At 33.4% G+C, this 16,233-nt stretch overlaps 1 protein-coding gene across 7 annotated transcripts in view; it reads right to left on the bottom strand.

Annotated features, from left to right (window-relative positions):
* The window catches only part of sit (ELOVL fatty acid elongase stuck in traffic), a 138,227-nt gene that overhangs the window by 19,665 nt on the left and 102,329 nt on the right, over positions 1-16,233 (bottom strand). For 6 of the 7 annotated variants that reach the window (XM_072525397.1, XM_072525398.1, XM_072525395.1 and 3 more), the window contains exons 2-3: positions 15,110-15,199; positions 105-295 (exon numbers count right to left, since the gene is read on the bottom strand). In XM_072525397.1, the coding sequence (XP_072381498.1) occupies positions 105-295; positions 15,110-15,188 (270 nt within the window). In that variant the 5' untranslated portion in view covers positions 15,189-15,199. Of the gene's footprint in view, positions 1-104; positions 296-559; positions 662-15,109; positions 15,200-16,233 lie in introns of those variants that run through there. The other variant, XM_072525399.1, reaches the window with a different exon arrangement.

Raw genomic sequence — 16,233 nt, 5'->3', positions numbered from 1 at the left:
AAAAAATAACCTCACTCTTAGCTGATATTAATATAAATATTTAAGGCAACAAATCAGCAAATCACTAGTTAAATAATGAAAACAATATTGTGGTTTTAACTTACCCTTATAAATAGATATGAGCTTATAATAACTTGCACTAAATTATATACTATAATAGTCTTTCGAAGGTTAAACGGCTCCCTATCCTTCATCATTTTCGGACCGATATTAAGAACAAAATACATCCAGCTGATTATAATAGCTAAGCCAGGACCAGGATCTTTTATAAGGAACCATGAATTAGTTCTGGGATCTGAAAAATAAATATAAATATTTGTAAAATTTCAGTTTCAATATACAAATTAATACCTTAATTAATAATATTACTCCGGGGTTGACTAGGATACTAAATAATTTAGATAATAACAATAGTAATAATGATAATTGTTTTAAAAGCAATGTGACTTTCAGGTAAGCTTTAACAATTAACTTTTTTAAAAATTAAGAATAAAATAAAACAGATAGACTTAATAACATTGTCTATAACATTTTCTGTTCTTCATGTTATAAGTCATACATTGGCCAAGCATGTCAACTACTCCTTTATCCAGACCATTGTGTATTAGCTAAAAACGTCCATTCCAAAGGTCACTCCATGAACTTTGATAAAACCACTGTTCTTCATCATGTAAACAACAAATTTAAAATAAAATTTCTTGAAATTTCTTACACTTTGCTGAATCATTGTTCTATCAATGTTAAAGGTGATATTAATAATCTAAGTGATTAGATTAGTTTATATCTCAAGTTTACATGACTCCAACTTGACTGAGAATACATAATTGGCATTAATAATAATAATAATTACAATAGTTATAAAATATATCAATAATTCCTGAATATGTCTAGCGAAGAAACCCACTATCCCAGCTATTGAATTCCACTGACTCAGGTTTTAGCATTAAAACAACAATACTGTAAATCAAATGCTAAAAACCGTAGAAACATTTTCTAATGATATTAGTATGCACTTCGGGCTAGACGTGTCGTACAGCGGCGGCCGGCCATGTGAAGTAGCTGAAGGTGAGGTTCACCAAAAAAATATAATTAAATTGAGACAAATGAATAAAAAATGAAAGCAACATTATTATATCTAAATTCTGAAATCAATTATTTATTCTCTTTTAATTAATCTAAAAATTAAAAAGACAACTAGCTTTATTAGCGGTACGTACTTGACGGTCAAGTCCTGACCTGTGTCACTAGCCGTGTACTGAATCTTAGTATTGAGGAATAGGTGAATATAATTTTTGAAATTCGGAATGCATCTGCATGAGCGTTCACGGTTGCCATGGCAACGTGGCGTCAGCCTATCCTTAGTGATAGCTGAGAAAACTGGTGAGTGCAGTTCCGACTATAAATATATTATTCGTCTTCACCCACTGTTGGATGTGTATTTGGTATTCCTATTTTTCGGAAATTTCTCTCAGCGACAATATTTTGAAATTTAGTCTATTGTATAGATATTTTTTATATAGTATAGTGTATAGTATAGTATTTATTAGTTTAGTTTAGTCTTAGTATTAATTTTATTTGTTTAGTGCACTTTATTCATACATTTCTCTGTGGTTTGTTTCGGATTTCGGATATAAAGTGTTCTCGTGGATTTCGTTTGAACAAAAATAATTTTAGACAGACATAAATCCAATTAATGACTTCTTCTTCTTCTTCCTATGCCGTCTTCATTAACGGAGGTTGGCGACCACGTTTCTAAAAGTTTCTCTGTCTTTTGCAACGTGGAATAATTCGTCTACAGTCATGTTTGTCCAGTCTCGAATATTTCGCAGCCATGATTTCCTCTTTCTACTTATTCCCTTTTTGCCATCGACTCTATCCTGCATGATGACATGCAGAAGACTATATTAAATGATGGCTAAATTAATGACTTGGTGTGTAATATATTAGAGACTCCGTTTAGGCATTGGAAAAATGAAGATAAAAGGGATGTTCTTTTACATGGTCGACCAACCAGTATTTTAAACATCTGCGCTGATCCAGAGTAGGCAATGACTCAGAGACTGCAATCAGCATCTGACTCAGAGTAGGCGGCTGAATCGAAACTCACCAACCCGTTTAAGCAGGCGTGGTGATTTAATCGCCAAAAAACCCTCAATGAAATGTCAAGGTTCAGAACTAAAATACCCCAGGCAAGCAGAACGAATCGTATCTAGTATAAGTGCCCTAAAAAACTGTTTTCAAGTTATTAGGGCCCTAAACTCTATACATTTTTTTAACAAATTTTTAATGAGTTTTGGGCGCAGCGTAGTTACCAAACCTCCTTTTGGTCCGGCAAGCTTTCCTCATCTTCACCACTTTTTTAGGCCACGAGCCGCCGCTGGTGTCGTATTTTGAATATAGTCAGAGGAAATGTTCAGCCCGAAAGATTCAATATGCAAAATGGCCAAAACATCGAGTCTATAGCTGAAAATGGTATGTAAAAATATCTAGGAGTAAAGCAAGCGCGAAAGATTGACTATAAACAAATGAAAATTGAATTAACTTCAGTGTTTATACGAATGGTAAAACAGCTGCTTTGTTCACATCTTAATGTTAAAAATTTGTTTAAGGTACTAAACACCTACGCATTTTCTGCGCTTAGGTATTCATTTGGTATTATTAAGTGGACTAATACGGATATAGATACTTTTCAGCGAAAAATATGAACACAGTTCAATAGAAACAACGACGTTACCGCGGTATTTAGGACGACGAGGACTTATGGATATAAGTAAGCAATCAGAAAACCAGTTTACTAAATTAAGAACTTATATTCAGATACTGGCTGAGATATCTACTCTACATCACGCGATTTGCACAGGAGATGTCACAATACTGATTAAACTGAGGGCACCAGAAATGCGCATAAACTATCTGACTAAGAACGAAAAAATGCGCATCTAGATGCGTAAACCTTTGCATTCCGACATCCCAATAAAATCGGTCAAGACTATGTCGACAACACAGTGTCAAACTACTGGATCTAAAATAGGATTAGGTTATACCAACCAAAAATTACTTGGAATATATCGTCAAATATCCTCAGGTCACAACGAAAAGATCGCCAAGTACAGAGATCTGTAAATACAAATAAGGAGACAATCTTCTTCTTAAGGTGCCCTATCCAATTAGTGGATGTTGGCAACAATTCTGGCATACTCCTCTCGGTCTTGTGTGGCTCTAAAGAGTGCATGAGTATCGAGGTTTGTCCAATCCTTTATGTTTTTAAGCCATGAGTATTTTTTTCTTCCGATGCCCCGTTTTCCTTCTATCTTCCCTTCCATAATAAGCTTTAAGAACTGGTACTTGGAATTTCGAAATATAGGACTCAGATAAGCAGTTTTTCTTCTTTTTATTATTGGCAGCAAATTCTAGTTCTCTGCCCATTCGATTTATTACTTCGACATTTGTTGTGTGATCTGTCCAAGGAGATAATGGAGAATGAAAAGTATCCAGACGATACCTATTAATCTTTCTACTACTGAAGTCATTCCTGTAAACCTTCTAGAAAATATCAAAAAGCTGGGTCTAAATAAACATCTCTATAATACCATACAGAAAACTGCACTACACTCGACGTTCAGATGTATACGAAAATTTTTAGGAGATACACTGACGTATCAAGTTACGAAGGTAAATGGAATGTGTGAATTTCGCCCTTCATCATTATCAGCAGCTCGACAACCCTTTCTGGGTCCTGGCTTGTTCTAAAATTTCCATGTATCTTAGTTTGGGTCTACCCTTTGACCTTCTCCCTACTGGTGTTCGCCTCATTATATGTTTTGGTGTTTCAGTCTCCAACATTTGTTCAACATGGCCCATCTAGCGCAGACGTCCGATCTTTATGGATGTTATGACCTCGGTTCTTGTATATTTTGCATTTGGTTTTTCTTGTGATGTTGTTAGATGTTTAATTAGTCCATTATATATTTTATGTTTTATTAGCGATATGTATTCTCTTGAATTTCGCCTTTAGAGGTAGTTTAAGCCGTATGGCTAAATCTGGATGATTCCTCAATATATTTATATAACTTTTTGGTTGCCGGTTTAGGTAACAATTTTATTATATTGTATAATAATGTACAAGAAGCATTGTGAACAACAAATCGTACATCGGGGGGACAAGTCGAAGAATACAATACCTTGTAAAATTGTACTCTAATAATATAAACTTGTGTTTTTTTTTAATTAATTCTCGCCAAATTGTACTGTATGGATACTCTAATCCGTTGAATAATCTACAATTTCCTTGAACGTTTCCCTCTAAAAAATTGGGGGCAATATACTAGTTCCTTATTCAATTTTAGTTTAATCATTTAGGGTAATTGTTATGAATACTAGGTAATTATTTTTTTAATTTCCCAGATATACTCTTTAAAATCCTTTATATATTATAATTTTGCTAATAATATATTATTATTAAAAATTTCAGGTTAATAAATACTATAATTCATTGACTAATTTGTAATTCCCCAAAGTAATCTCTAAATTGGTTGTTAAAATATATTCTAATCTAGTATTAGACGTTTAAAAAAAAAAAGACGTTTAGTTTGACCGGCACTATAATCTGTTGGGGTGTTATGCATCCCCGAGTTATTTTCTACATTTTATTATTAATGCTTTAATATTTAATTATTATTAGTATATTATAATTACTAATTATATTTATCATTGTGGCTTTAAAACTCTGCGTGGGTCCTAGAATTCTCAAGAAGTTCTCTCCAGTCGTCCCTATCCATCGCCTTCCTCCGTCAAGCACGTATTCCTATATTTCTCATGTCTTCATCGATGTTATCAAGGAACCTTATTCTAGGTCATCCTCTTCTTCTCTGACGAATGGATCTATCAAGGAGCGTTTTTCTAGCTCCGTTCTATCCGCATTACATGCCCTATCCCCCTCACATGTTCTATCTTAATATGTTTTACGATATCTGGTTGCTGGTATATTCTATAAAGTTCGAAGTTGTATCGTCTTCTCCACACTTCATTGTTATTCACTGCTCCATAGATTGACCTTAGTACTTTTCTTTCGAAACATTCTAACATGTTTTCATTAGTTTTTGTTAGAGTCCACGTCTCTGACCCATATGTCAGGACTGGGCGTATTATTGTTTTGTAGAGTTTTATTTTTGTATTTGTTGATATAGTTGTGGTTTTAAGGGAAAGATTAAGCGCAAAATAACATCTGTTGGCCGTGCAAATTCTTCGGTTTTTCTCTGTGGTAGTATTATTTTCAGTGTTAACGAGCGCTCCCAGGCATACAAATTTGTTCACTGCTTCGATGACGTCATTTTCTATAGCAAGTAGTCGTAGGATTTGTAGTTGCGTGCTTATTTTCATATACTTTGCTTTGTTGGTGTTTATTATTAAACCCATTTTTGTAGCTGATTCTTTTATTGCTACATACGCCTCTCGTGTAGAGGTTTTCATTCTCCCAACAATATTGATATCGATATAAGATTGAATGCTCGAATAAATGAACTTTTATCAAATAAAAGGCAGATGAACTTTAACGTTAAAACACATTGGTTATTTCTTACTTACAAGCTGAATCTTATTTTAATCTCAAAAATATTATGCTTCAGCATTACGGTAAAAAGTTTACCCAAAGTTTACCACCAGAAGCTATTTATTTATAACAATTTTACAACAAATAAAAATTTCTTGTTTATTTGAAACCAATTTATTCTTTCGTTTATAATAAGCAATTCCTGCGTTGAACTTTGGCTAAACTTTTTACCGTAATATTGTGTCATCTAATGCGATAGTCTGTGGACTAGTACGCATTTCAATGCGCATCACCCCGCCTTTTTTCTCATTGGCTCTTGACCTGGAAATCCCTATTTATCGCTCGAACAGCACATATAAATATTGGCGATTTTCAGGTCAGCCAGGTCAGTCCCTCACGAGCTCTCCGAGAGCTTAGTGCTCTTGAGGCGCTGCTTCCTGCTGTTCCAATTATACTCTGTGGCTGAGATATTATTCAACTACAATCTGATGTTTTATTTCGACCTACATTTTTGTCATGTAAGAAATATCTTGTCTTTTTCAAGGCAAGCCTTCAGAAGACCACGACCTGATGCTTTATTTCGACTTGGTGTACCTTTGTCATGTAAGAAATATCTTGTCTCTTTCAAGACAAGCCATCAGAAGATAAATATTTACAAGTCCATACCCAGTAAATGGACTTGGGTAGAGGAGCTCTCGACTGCGATGTTGGAAGCCCTCTACAGAGCACCGGGAGATAACACAAGGTGTATAGACCCTTATTTGTTCTCCCGAGGTGACAATTGCAGCATATCCTGTCGATTAAAACAAGGTTCAGCTTGTGGGTAAGAAATAAAAAATGTGTTTCGAATGGTAAAGTTTAGACTTTTGTCAGTTTAAATAACAAAAATACGACAATATGGAATCAAAATGATATTATGAATTTTTAATTTAGTTGACTTAAGCTTTCGTCTCATATTCTTTTTTTTTTAATTTGATGTCCAATCTATTAAAAAAATGGCCACGAAAAAAGGTTAACTTGGCTTGTTTCAGTAAAATAGGAATAACTTTTATCTTAAAATAACCCAACTTAAAAAAAAATGGATTCGAAGCGAAAAATTAATCGTAAATATTTATGTTTTACAATAAAAATACCATCAGATATTACTAAAAAAATAAAAAACTGAAAAAAAGTACATACAAATTAAAAAAATAAACGTCGAAATTCATAAACAAGAACCAGAGATACAGATAACAGTTCCTTCCCCTCCACCGTTCCCGCGTGTTTCAAATCCGGCCGATTTTAGGGACCATATTTGAAGTTTTGGGGACAATTCGGTTAAAAGGCAATCTTTTTCGAATTCAGCACATTAATAATGACGCTTATTAGATCTCTTAATTGTTATAAACAATTTTAAAAAACAAGGAACTAACTTTGTAACATTTTTTTATAATTAAAATAGTAAATGCTTTTTTAATCCCTTTACTCCTGTTGCTGAAACGCCCATGGCCGTATCCGCAAATCGAGATGCGGGTGGGCTCTGTCGCCCTTGTTAAATTTTATTGGAACATACCGACTATTCAGGCGGGTCCTTTTTGATAACTTTGTTAAACAAAGTCGTAAAAGCTCTTTGCGGTATCTTTTTGAAAGAACCTAATTCAAAAGGTTTTTATCTTTTCTCTCGTTTCCAACTAGAAGATTCCCGTTACTTACCTATAACTTTTCTATGTTCGGGTATCTTCCTAGAAATGAAAACAGCCTGGCCACCAACCATTTTTAAGTAGGGGTTATCCCACCTTTTTTTTGGGAAACTTGGTAAATTTTGAGAGGAAGAAAATCACTTCTGACACGAAAGTCTTCAAGTAAAGATGCTTGCTTATCTTACCGTTCTCTGTGATTTTTTTCTTTAAGTGGGTATACACTTAAGTCTTTGAAATATCTTAATCTAATACCATATTAGATTAACTATTGTTATAAATTACCTTTATTTTAATTAACTTCAAGCTTGATACTAGTAACGTATAGTAGAATCAGTGAAATAGTACAGCAGTCATCGAGATTTATTGTAAGTTATCGTAATCATATTACCTTCAATTATCTGAGAGAATAATATTGTAATAATATTACCCAATCCTGGACGAATCTGCGTCAACCATTTCTTCACCTGTAGTTAAGGTTAACTACCGATTTAGCAATTCAATTAAAAGAACATTTAATGCTTTCATACGAACTTTCAATCAGCTATTAAGAACTTCTCATAAATAACAATTACGAACATTTAGTACTCAGTAAGAACAGTTAATAATTAAACTAAAAACAGTGCGAGCCAGACAATTAACTTAAAACCAAGTCCGGGTTGGTTTCATTTGTATACTACAAAATTCTTGTAATCTTTTTATATTCTTTAGAATTTAAATTTAATTAATTGTGTTTTATTTGCTATGATTGCTATACATTTTTAAATGTACTGTACCCGTTATCTCGAGATAAGCCCATAAACAGCAAAGAGAGATTTCTTTAATCAGCTTTAGTTGAATTTATTTAACTACTATCAGACTCTCTTCGCTGATAATTTAATTTTTGCATTATTTTATAATATTGTATCTGTAAAGGTATTTCTTGATCATAATACTGTTTATTTCACTGCTGATTTCACTTCACAATTGATGGTGCATTTTTTTTACTTGTGGTTACATTCAGCCGCCTATATAATTGTGTTCTTGAATATATTGTTTTGTTTTATGCATGAATTTTATTTATCGACTCCTAATAAGTTTCCTGGTAAAATAATATCTCTGAATATTTGCTTATTACATTAAATTATTATTCTTAACTTCGACCAGGAGAAAGATCAGGCTGATTAAGTTTCGTAGATAAGTAGGTGGACGGAGTCCACCTAATACATTTATTATTTGTTTATGTAGTGTGTTGACAAAATTTATTTAATAATTAAGTGTTGATATCTTTCCCAAGATTTGGTCTCAGAACCTAAATATCTTTCCTTATCTCTTTTCGTTTATAAGGTTTCTTAATTTTCCCGTTGAACCCCAAAAAGTTAAGTGGCGCCCTTTTTCTATCTTATCTTATCTTTGGTAATTTTATCCATCTATCTTTTTGTTTATTTCTGTATCTTTTCTAATATATCTTATTCTGTCCTATCTTTACTTATTTCGTCCGTTGAACCCATTCCCGGTTCCAAAAGCTAGTTTTGAACCCACGACTCGCTCTCCACCAACCATCTGGTTGTCGTCCGCAGTGTCTCCACTGGTCACCTTTCTAGCACCATCCAAAAAAAGTTTCTGAGGTTACAACTTCGTTCGAAATTGTCCTAGCACAATTTTTATTTTTCTGAAAATTGTTGCAAAAAATTTAATTTGGGATAAACAAATAAATAACTAAACTATTCGACCGATCGTCTTGAAATTCTAATCCTATTTTAAGCACTTATTTTGATTGCTGAATTATTTTGCAACGTAAGCAACAATAAGGAAAAAAGAACATTAATTTAAAAAATATGCCATTTTGAAGGTTTTTAGATAACTTACAAAACTATTACTCTTAATTTTTTTTCCTATGCTTTATTTTTGCTGACAGACGAAAACAGTAAAAGTTTACAGTATTTTGACCTTACTTTGTTTATAACTAATTAAGTCCAAAAAATCGACTACATGAAACATATAGGTACTGGCTACAGGGGTCCATAGTATTCAAAATAACGGCCGTTTGCCTCACCGATTCAGTGTCACGAACAGGTACTTATTTGCTTACTTCACTGGCCTATTTCGTTCCGGCCAATGTCCGAATTTTATCAGTCATTCCACGATTTGGGTATTCTGCAATATTCACAGCGCGAAGTTAGGAAAAATTTCAGTCATTGTCCAGACATTGGAAATTAACATAATATATTTAAAAATATCGAACTAGCAGCTAAACTGAAATGGAAATGGGCTGGACATAGCGAACGTCTTACGGATGGCCGATGGAATAAAGAAATCGGGAATTGGCGGCCATATGAAGTCAAAAGACCACGAGGAAGACCGCAAATGCGATGGAGCGACGATATTAAAAGAACTGCAGGGGCAATATGGAAACGCCTTACAAACAACAGAGATGAATGGCGAGAATTAGGAGAGGCCTATATTCGGCAATCCGAATAGAGAGAAAAAATATATTTAGAAAAAAAGTAAAGATTCAGACTTAAAATCTATCGATTGAACATTTTTTTAGTTCTAATGGGCGGAAACTACTTATAATATGTTTTTATCTAAAATTATATTCAATATTAAAATAATTAGTAATATTAGTAATAATTATTGGTAAAATATTTTATTGCAAATAAAATTGATGTTTATTATAAACATCAAATGATTTTAAATATAAAATTATTAATTAAAGACAAACAATAATAAAGAGTGATCGTGTAATAAAATGGCGTAATGAATATTTAAAAAAATAACTAAATAATCAGTAGAAGATTTACTCCGTACAATAAACATGGTGTGACATCAATCAAACAATTGGCAAAGCTTGGAGCAATGACCACATGAAGTGGAAAATTGATGTACCACCTTCCAGGGTCAAACAGGTATGCATCTTACATTGTTTAGAAGATAAATGGGTAATCGATGGCTTATCGTCAAGTGCAAAAAATATGAGAGTTGTTTAGATTACCAGCAAGATAACTTTGAATATTTTTAATTTTTGGGAATTAACAACAATGATTCTAATGAAAATTACATGTTTTTTTTTTGTTTTTGATGTTTCAATTACTTGTCTACAAATTGTTCTCAACAAGGGCTAATTAAATAAAATTATACAATATTGATATAATCTGTAAATTTAATTCTTGTTTTTGCCAATTGACAGTATCAGCCATATACCACACTTCTAGATGAGAAAACCGAAGCCATCATTCTGAAGGGGAAAAGGAACAGGCAAAGTGTGAAACTACAATGTGCGGGGGCATGTCGAATACTCAAGAAACATCTTAAGTAACCAGAAGTGACGTTGCACCAGAATGAAAATGGGGAGAGCACGTGCAGGAAGTGGCCCGGAAGGCTGCGAATAGTGTGACTGCGTTGGGGAAAGTGATGCCCAACTTTGGGGGACCCAAATCCGAAAGGAGGAGGGCTTTACACGGTGTTGTGCAGTCTACAGGACTGTGTCTGCGGCAGCCTTGTGGACTATCACTGGATGTGTTCTGTTTCCGTGCATGTTTTGGAGGTGGAAAGACAAAGAGTTGCATGAAAGAAGAGACCCAAAACTTACTATGGCTGAGAGAAGACAGAAAAGGGAAAACTTAACTAAAAGATGGCAAGAAGAATGGAACCACGCGGAGGATGTGCACAGTTGACAAAGATGCTGATCCCGAACATAAGAGATTGGGTGAACTGTGGCCGCAGGCGACTGTGGCCTCTCTAGGTTTGAAAAGGCTGACAAAGATGAATGCCTATACTGCGGACACTGTGACACATACGATGTTAGAGTGCAACAAAGTGATAGTAGAAAGGAACATAATGGAAAGAGAGACAGGTGTGAATTTTGTTACAGTGAGAGAAATGATTGAGAGAATGATTGAAAATAAAACAGGTTGGACTAGTGTACACAACTATATTCGTGCAGTGATTAAGAGAAAAACAGAGGAAGAAAGACAGCTGGACCAACACGGAAAGACGCTGAAAGTTAAAGGTAGAAAAGTGAGTCAGACTGTGTGAGTTTTACTGTGTGAGTCAGACTGTGGGGAAGGAGGAAATGCTCGTCTGGGAGTGATGCTGTACTAAGAGCGATGTGGGTCTTTCACACGCTACCTTAAACGGAATTTCTCTCAAAAAAAGATTCTTCATTCTTCTGGATGACAGAGGAGGGTCTGGTTTAGCAGATAGGCGTTCGGCGTAGACTCGACGACGAGAGGGCATTTTAAAGTACCTGGGGAACTATCGTCGGCACTACGAAGGACGAATCCTGCACTAAGGTCAGTCAGGCGGCGTCCTAAACTGAGATGTTTTTTAAAGATTCCAGATTTAAAGATTGAAGATCCTATCTATTTGAGAAAACGAGAAAAAAAATTAGCCTACAATTAGATTAAAAATATGGAATGGTACTTCTTTCGATAACAAAAACAAGTAGAAGAATTAATAAATAATGTGCAACATTTGTACAATCCAAGGAACCAACAATAAAGGTGAAGGCTGAAGATACTATAACCAATATATTGTAACGTGTAGTGGTATAAAGAAAAAGTGGTATAGTAGCCTGTACTGTAGACTAGCGCGAAGCTTCATGCTATGTTTTCTATATTTTTAAAATTTAAATAATATTTATTAAAAAAAGTAATTTTATTATTTACTAGCTGTACTCTGCCGTGTTGCTACGCTTCCTACTCAAATAAATTTGAAGGAAAGACATTACACATATATTCAATTCATTTTGAGCCATTTTATTAATTTTATTAAAGTGCTGTAGGATACACAATATTGTTTATTTTTTTTCTTTCTGGTGCGTTAACAAATAGCGTGAACAGGCCACCTAGAGCTGCCCGTGTGAGAAGGATGGGTTCTCCAAATTTAATCCACACACTTGCAACGATTGTCCTTGTACTTTGTTGATAGTCATTGCAAAAGTAAGTCGCATTGGGAACTATAAACGTTTGGATTCGAATGGCATATCTGTCCGGATCATTGGGAGACGTGGCAACAGTACGTCTTTACCTTTGAAATCTTTCAATTAAAATTGTTGCCTCGATAACATTGTTTATCATTTTCTTGACTGAGAGTTTGGTTCCGTTGCAAAGTCGTGGTGGACTTATGTTTCGAAGAAGAATAATGGGTATGCCAATTTTATTTTGTAAAAAGGTGTGGTGGTAAATTTGAAGTGAAAAAAATCAGCATTCTTGAATTGTTGAAATCGGTTTTAATTCCACTTACGATGATATCCGATTGAATTAAATTCGATTAAATTATTTATCTAAATAATTTAACTCACAATGAAATGCACAAAACTATTCGAAAAACGCACAAATTGTCTGTTCAATGTGAGCCGGACATGAATTTCATAATTTAGATCAATTCTTATGTCCCCCACAACTCGAAACATCATCATTCGTTTCAATTTAAATCGGCATGAACTGTCACGGCAATACCTATATGAAATTCATTGCAATGGCAGTTGCGCCATCTGTTGAAAATTGATCGTACCAACTTAGAAACTTTCGTTCGCTCATGCACAACAACTTTGCTCGAGATCATCACATGATCAACTGCATCGTTTACGATTCTATAAAGGACATACAGACAAAAAGGTATAAGACACTTAACGTTTATTTAATAAACATTCGAAAAATGAAGCCAGTTTCGATGTGACTACATGTTTTGGTCCCCTTACGTTGCTCTCTTACTACCTCTCGCAGGTTTACCAGGTCTACTGATTTTTTTGATTTCAACTTCAATTTACTGATTTACTGAAACACTCTTTAAACATCATGTTCAAAAAGTGATCATTATATCAGTGTTGAATTATAAATTAAAAAAGAAATCTATTTATTGATATATATTCATTATTCTAATCTACTGAAGAAATAAAGTATGGCCTGGCAACTTTTCTGGTGCCGGTTGGTGCCAGTTTAGGCTTCAGTCAATTCCATACGATTACGCGTCCCCTCTTTCCTTGTCTATGAAACTTAACTTATTTTAAAATTTTGGGTCAAGGTCATCACAATGACTTATTCTGGGTTAACCTTTATCGGACGGCATAATTTTAAAACTCTAATTCCAGTTGTATGTTTTAAATAAAATGCTTTCACGCATATGGCTGGGGATCGAATCCCAGAGATGGTAATAATATCTAGATCTTTTTAAATATCTACAGGTTCCAGGTAGATTCTGCCTGAATAGAGTACCTTGGTCAAAATCAGAGGTAATAATAGGCGCTTGAAGCATATCACTGTCCCATTAACTTCCTTATATACCGTAGGCCCAACCCCAAAGCCACATTAGCAGTATAAAGGAAGATTTATTATTTAAAAGGATCATAATAATTTATAGTGATTTTAATTATGTAAAATCAAGAATAATATGTGTTACTTTCAATGGACTACCTAAGCTCTGACGTCACATTCTTCTTCTTGTGGTGCCTATCCGTGACGGATGTTGGCTACTAGCATGGCAATTCTAACTTTATTGACCGCAGCTCGAAATAGTCCTGGAGTGGTTAAGGAAAATCATTTTCGTAAGTTCTGGAGCCAAGATATTCTTCTTCTTCCTGGTCCCCTCTTTCCGTAGACCATTCCCTGTAATATAAGTTGCAGCAGGTTATATCTATGATCGTTTCGTATTATATGTCCAAGATATTCTAGCTTGCGCTGTTTCACTGTGTATATAATTTCACATATTTTATCCATCCGACGTAGAACCTCAATGTTTGTTATTCGGTCCACCCAGGAGACGTCACATTAGGCGGGGATTTTAAAAACCCTTTCGAAACATTTCTAATTTGTGTGTATTTTTCCCATAAGAAGTTGGAAAAATATTGGTTTTTTTAATTTTTTGAATAATAAATAAGGACTTTTGGTTATGAACATTCATTCTTTATGATTGGTATTATTTCTTGTTGATAAATTTGTGAGTTAAGAATATCAAAGGATTAAGATATTTACTGTGAATGTTCATATTTTAAGGTTATGTTATGGTTTGATTAAAACTTTAATTATTTTTTACTGTATTTCAAGATATTTTGTTGTTGATTTTGTCTGGATTAATTCAAAATTATTCAATAAATTAAGCAATAAATTAAATCTATTTACGAAGGTAAAATACATTTCAATTAATGTTTTAATTTTTAAGTGCTAGTGATTTTATCCCCTAAAAGACTAAATATATTCGTTTTCTCGTAGTTTAAATAGTGAATAGTAGTTTTTTAAATACTCATTATGGCAATTTGATAGAAAGGTTTCCACAGAATGCTATATTACAACTTAAATTACGAAAAAAACGAATATCTTTAGTATTTAACAGGATAAAATCACTGGCAACGAAAAAAGAATATAATTTTTAAATATTTTTCAACTTCGTAAATACATTCAACGCTTTATTAATTTATTTTGAAATAACCCTGATAAAAATAACAACAAAATACCTTAAAATACAGTAAAAAGTAATTAAAGTTTTAATCATATAATAACATAACCTTAAAATATGAACTTAATAAATATAATAAATATCTTAATACTTTGATATTCTTATCTCACAAATTCACAAACAACAAATAATATCAATTGCACACAATAAACGTTCATAACCAAAAGTCCCTATTTATTCTTCAAACAATTAAAAAAACCAATATTTTTCACTTCTTATGGTACAAATACACACAAATTAGAAATGTTTGGAAAGGTTTCTAAAATCCCCACCCATTGTGACGTCAAATTTAGGTAGTCCATAGTGTATATCTGAGACACATGGTAAATACATTTTAATGGTTTATTTTTTTGGTATTTTTTCAGGAATACATAGTATATATTCACATTAATTAAGATATCGTATCAAACAAAACTATAAAACTCTTCTCAAATCTACATGCTGAACTTACCTGCAATTTCTATAAATAGGTAATCATAAAAACTGGTGGATTTTTCAGGAATTACGGTGGAGTTTACAATAGTTGCCATCTTAGTTAAACCTGTAACAAAGTTAACAGTTGTAGTATATAATAAAAATAAAGAGTAAAGCCAATAAAAATGTTAAATAATAATTTGAGTATCAAAGATAAAAATCGTTGCGAGTAATTGTTTATACTCTGGAACTACGCGCTTACGCGGAATTGCGTCTCAAAAGCGACGATTGAAACAAAGAAAATACAATCATTTATTTGCATTAGAAACTGGCGCTAGTAGAATGGCTGATTATGGTTGCTAGATGCATCTACAAAGATGACTATTTATTGTCTTTCTTTTCAATTCGCTTCTTCGTTGTTTCGTCCATAGTAATTTTTAAATATTCAGTTTAATTTAGTAAATATTTAGTAGAAAAATTTTTGGTTTTCAAATATAATGGACCGATCAAGCTTATGAAGGTTGAGTGGAACTCTCTTAGCCCGTGGGGGAATTTTTAAGGCTGAAGATGCGATGATGTTTGATAACTATGATTATTCTCGGTTGAGATGTTGAAGAGATCAGGAGGCTGGTATTTTTCGCCACTAAGGCGGTGCTGGTATTGTCCATTTAGCTCATATAAGAGTCAAGTTGACATTTTTGTCTTCGTTCGACCGCCAGAAATAGGAGTGGAATTAGAAGTTTTTGTGTTTTCATTTTTGCAAAACACGGTTTCCCTAATTTCCAATTTATCTCTTGGTTATAAGATTTAATGTGTCTGCAGTCTGCACTCAATGTGTGTATAGTGAAACAAAGAAAAAATCACTGTTTTTTAAATTTTTTGCAGTTAAAATCGATTAAAAAAATTGATTTGCTAATTGAGTCACTTTTTTCTTTATTCGTAAATCTTTTTTTTTTGATAACTAGATTTTCTTTGGTATTTTGTATCTTATTTATGTCTTCACATGATATTTATTATTGTATATATTACTAACCTAATCTAACATATTTATTAACGAAAAGGTCACGTGGTCGATAAACCCGGCCCATTAGACAGAGATGCAGGGACTGGTCTATGTCTACGATTATATTTTAATACCAATGACGTATAATATATAGACCC

Source organism: Diabrotica undecimpunctata, chromosome 3 (assembly GCF_040954645.1).
Source record: "Diabrotica undecimpunctata isolate CICGRU chromosome 3, icDiaUnde3, whole genome shotgun sequence".
In the NCBI taxonomy this organism is placed as follows: domain Eukaryota; kingdom Metazoa; phylum Arthropoda; class Insecta; order Coleoptera; family Chrysomelidae; genus Diabrotica; species Diabrotica undecimpunctata.
This window is presented reverse-complemented; position numbering and strand designations above follow the sequence as displayed.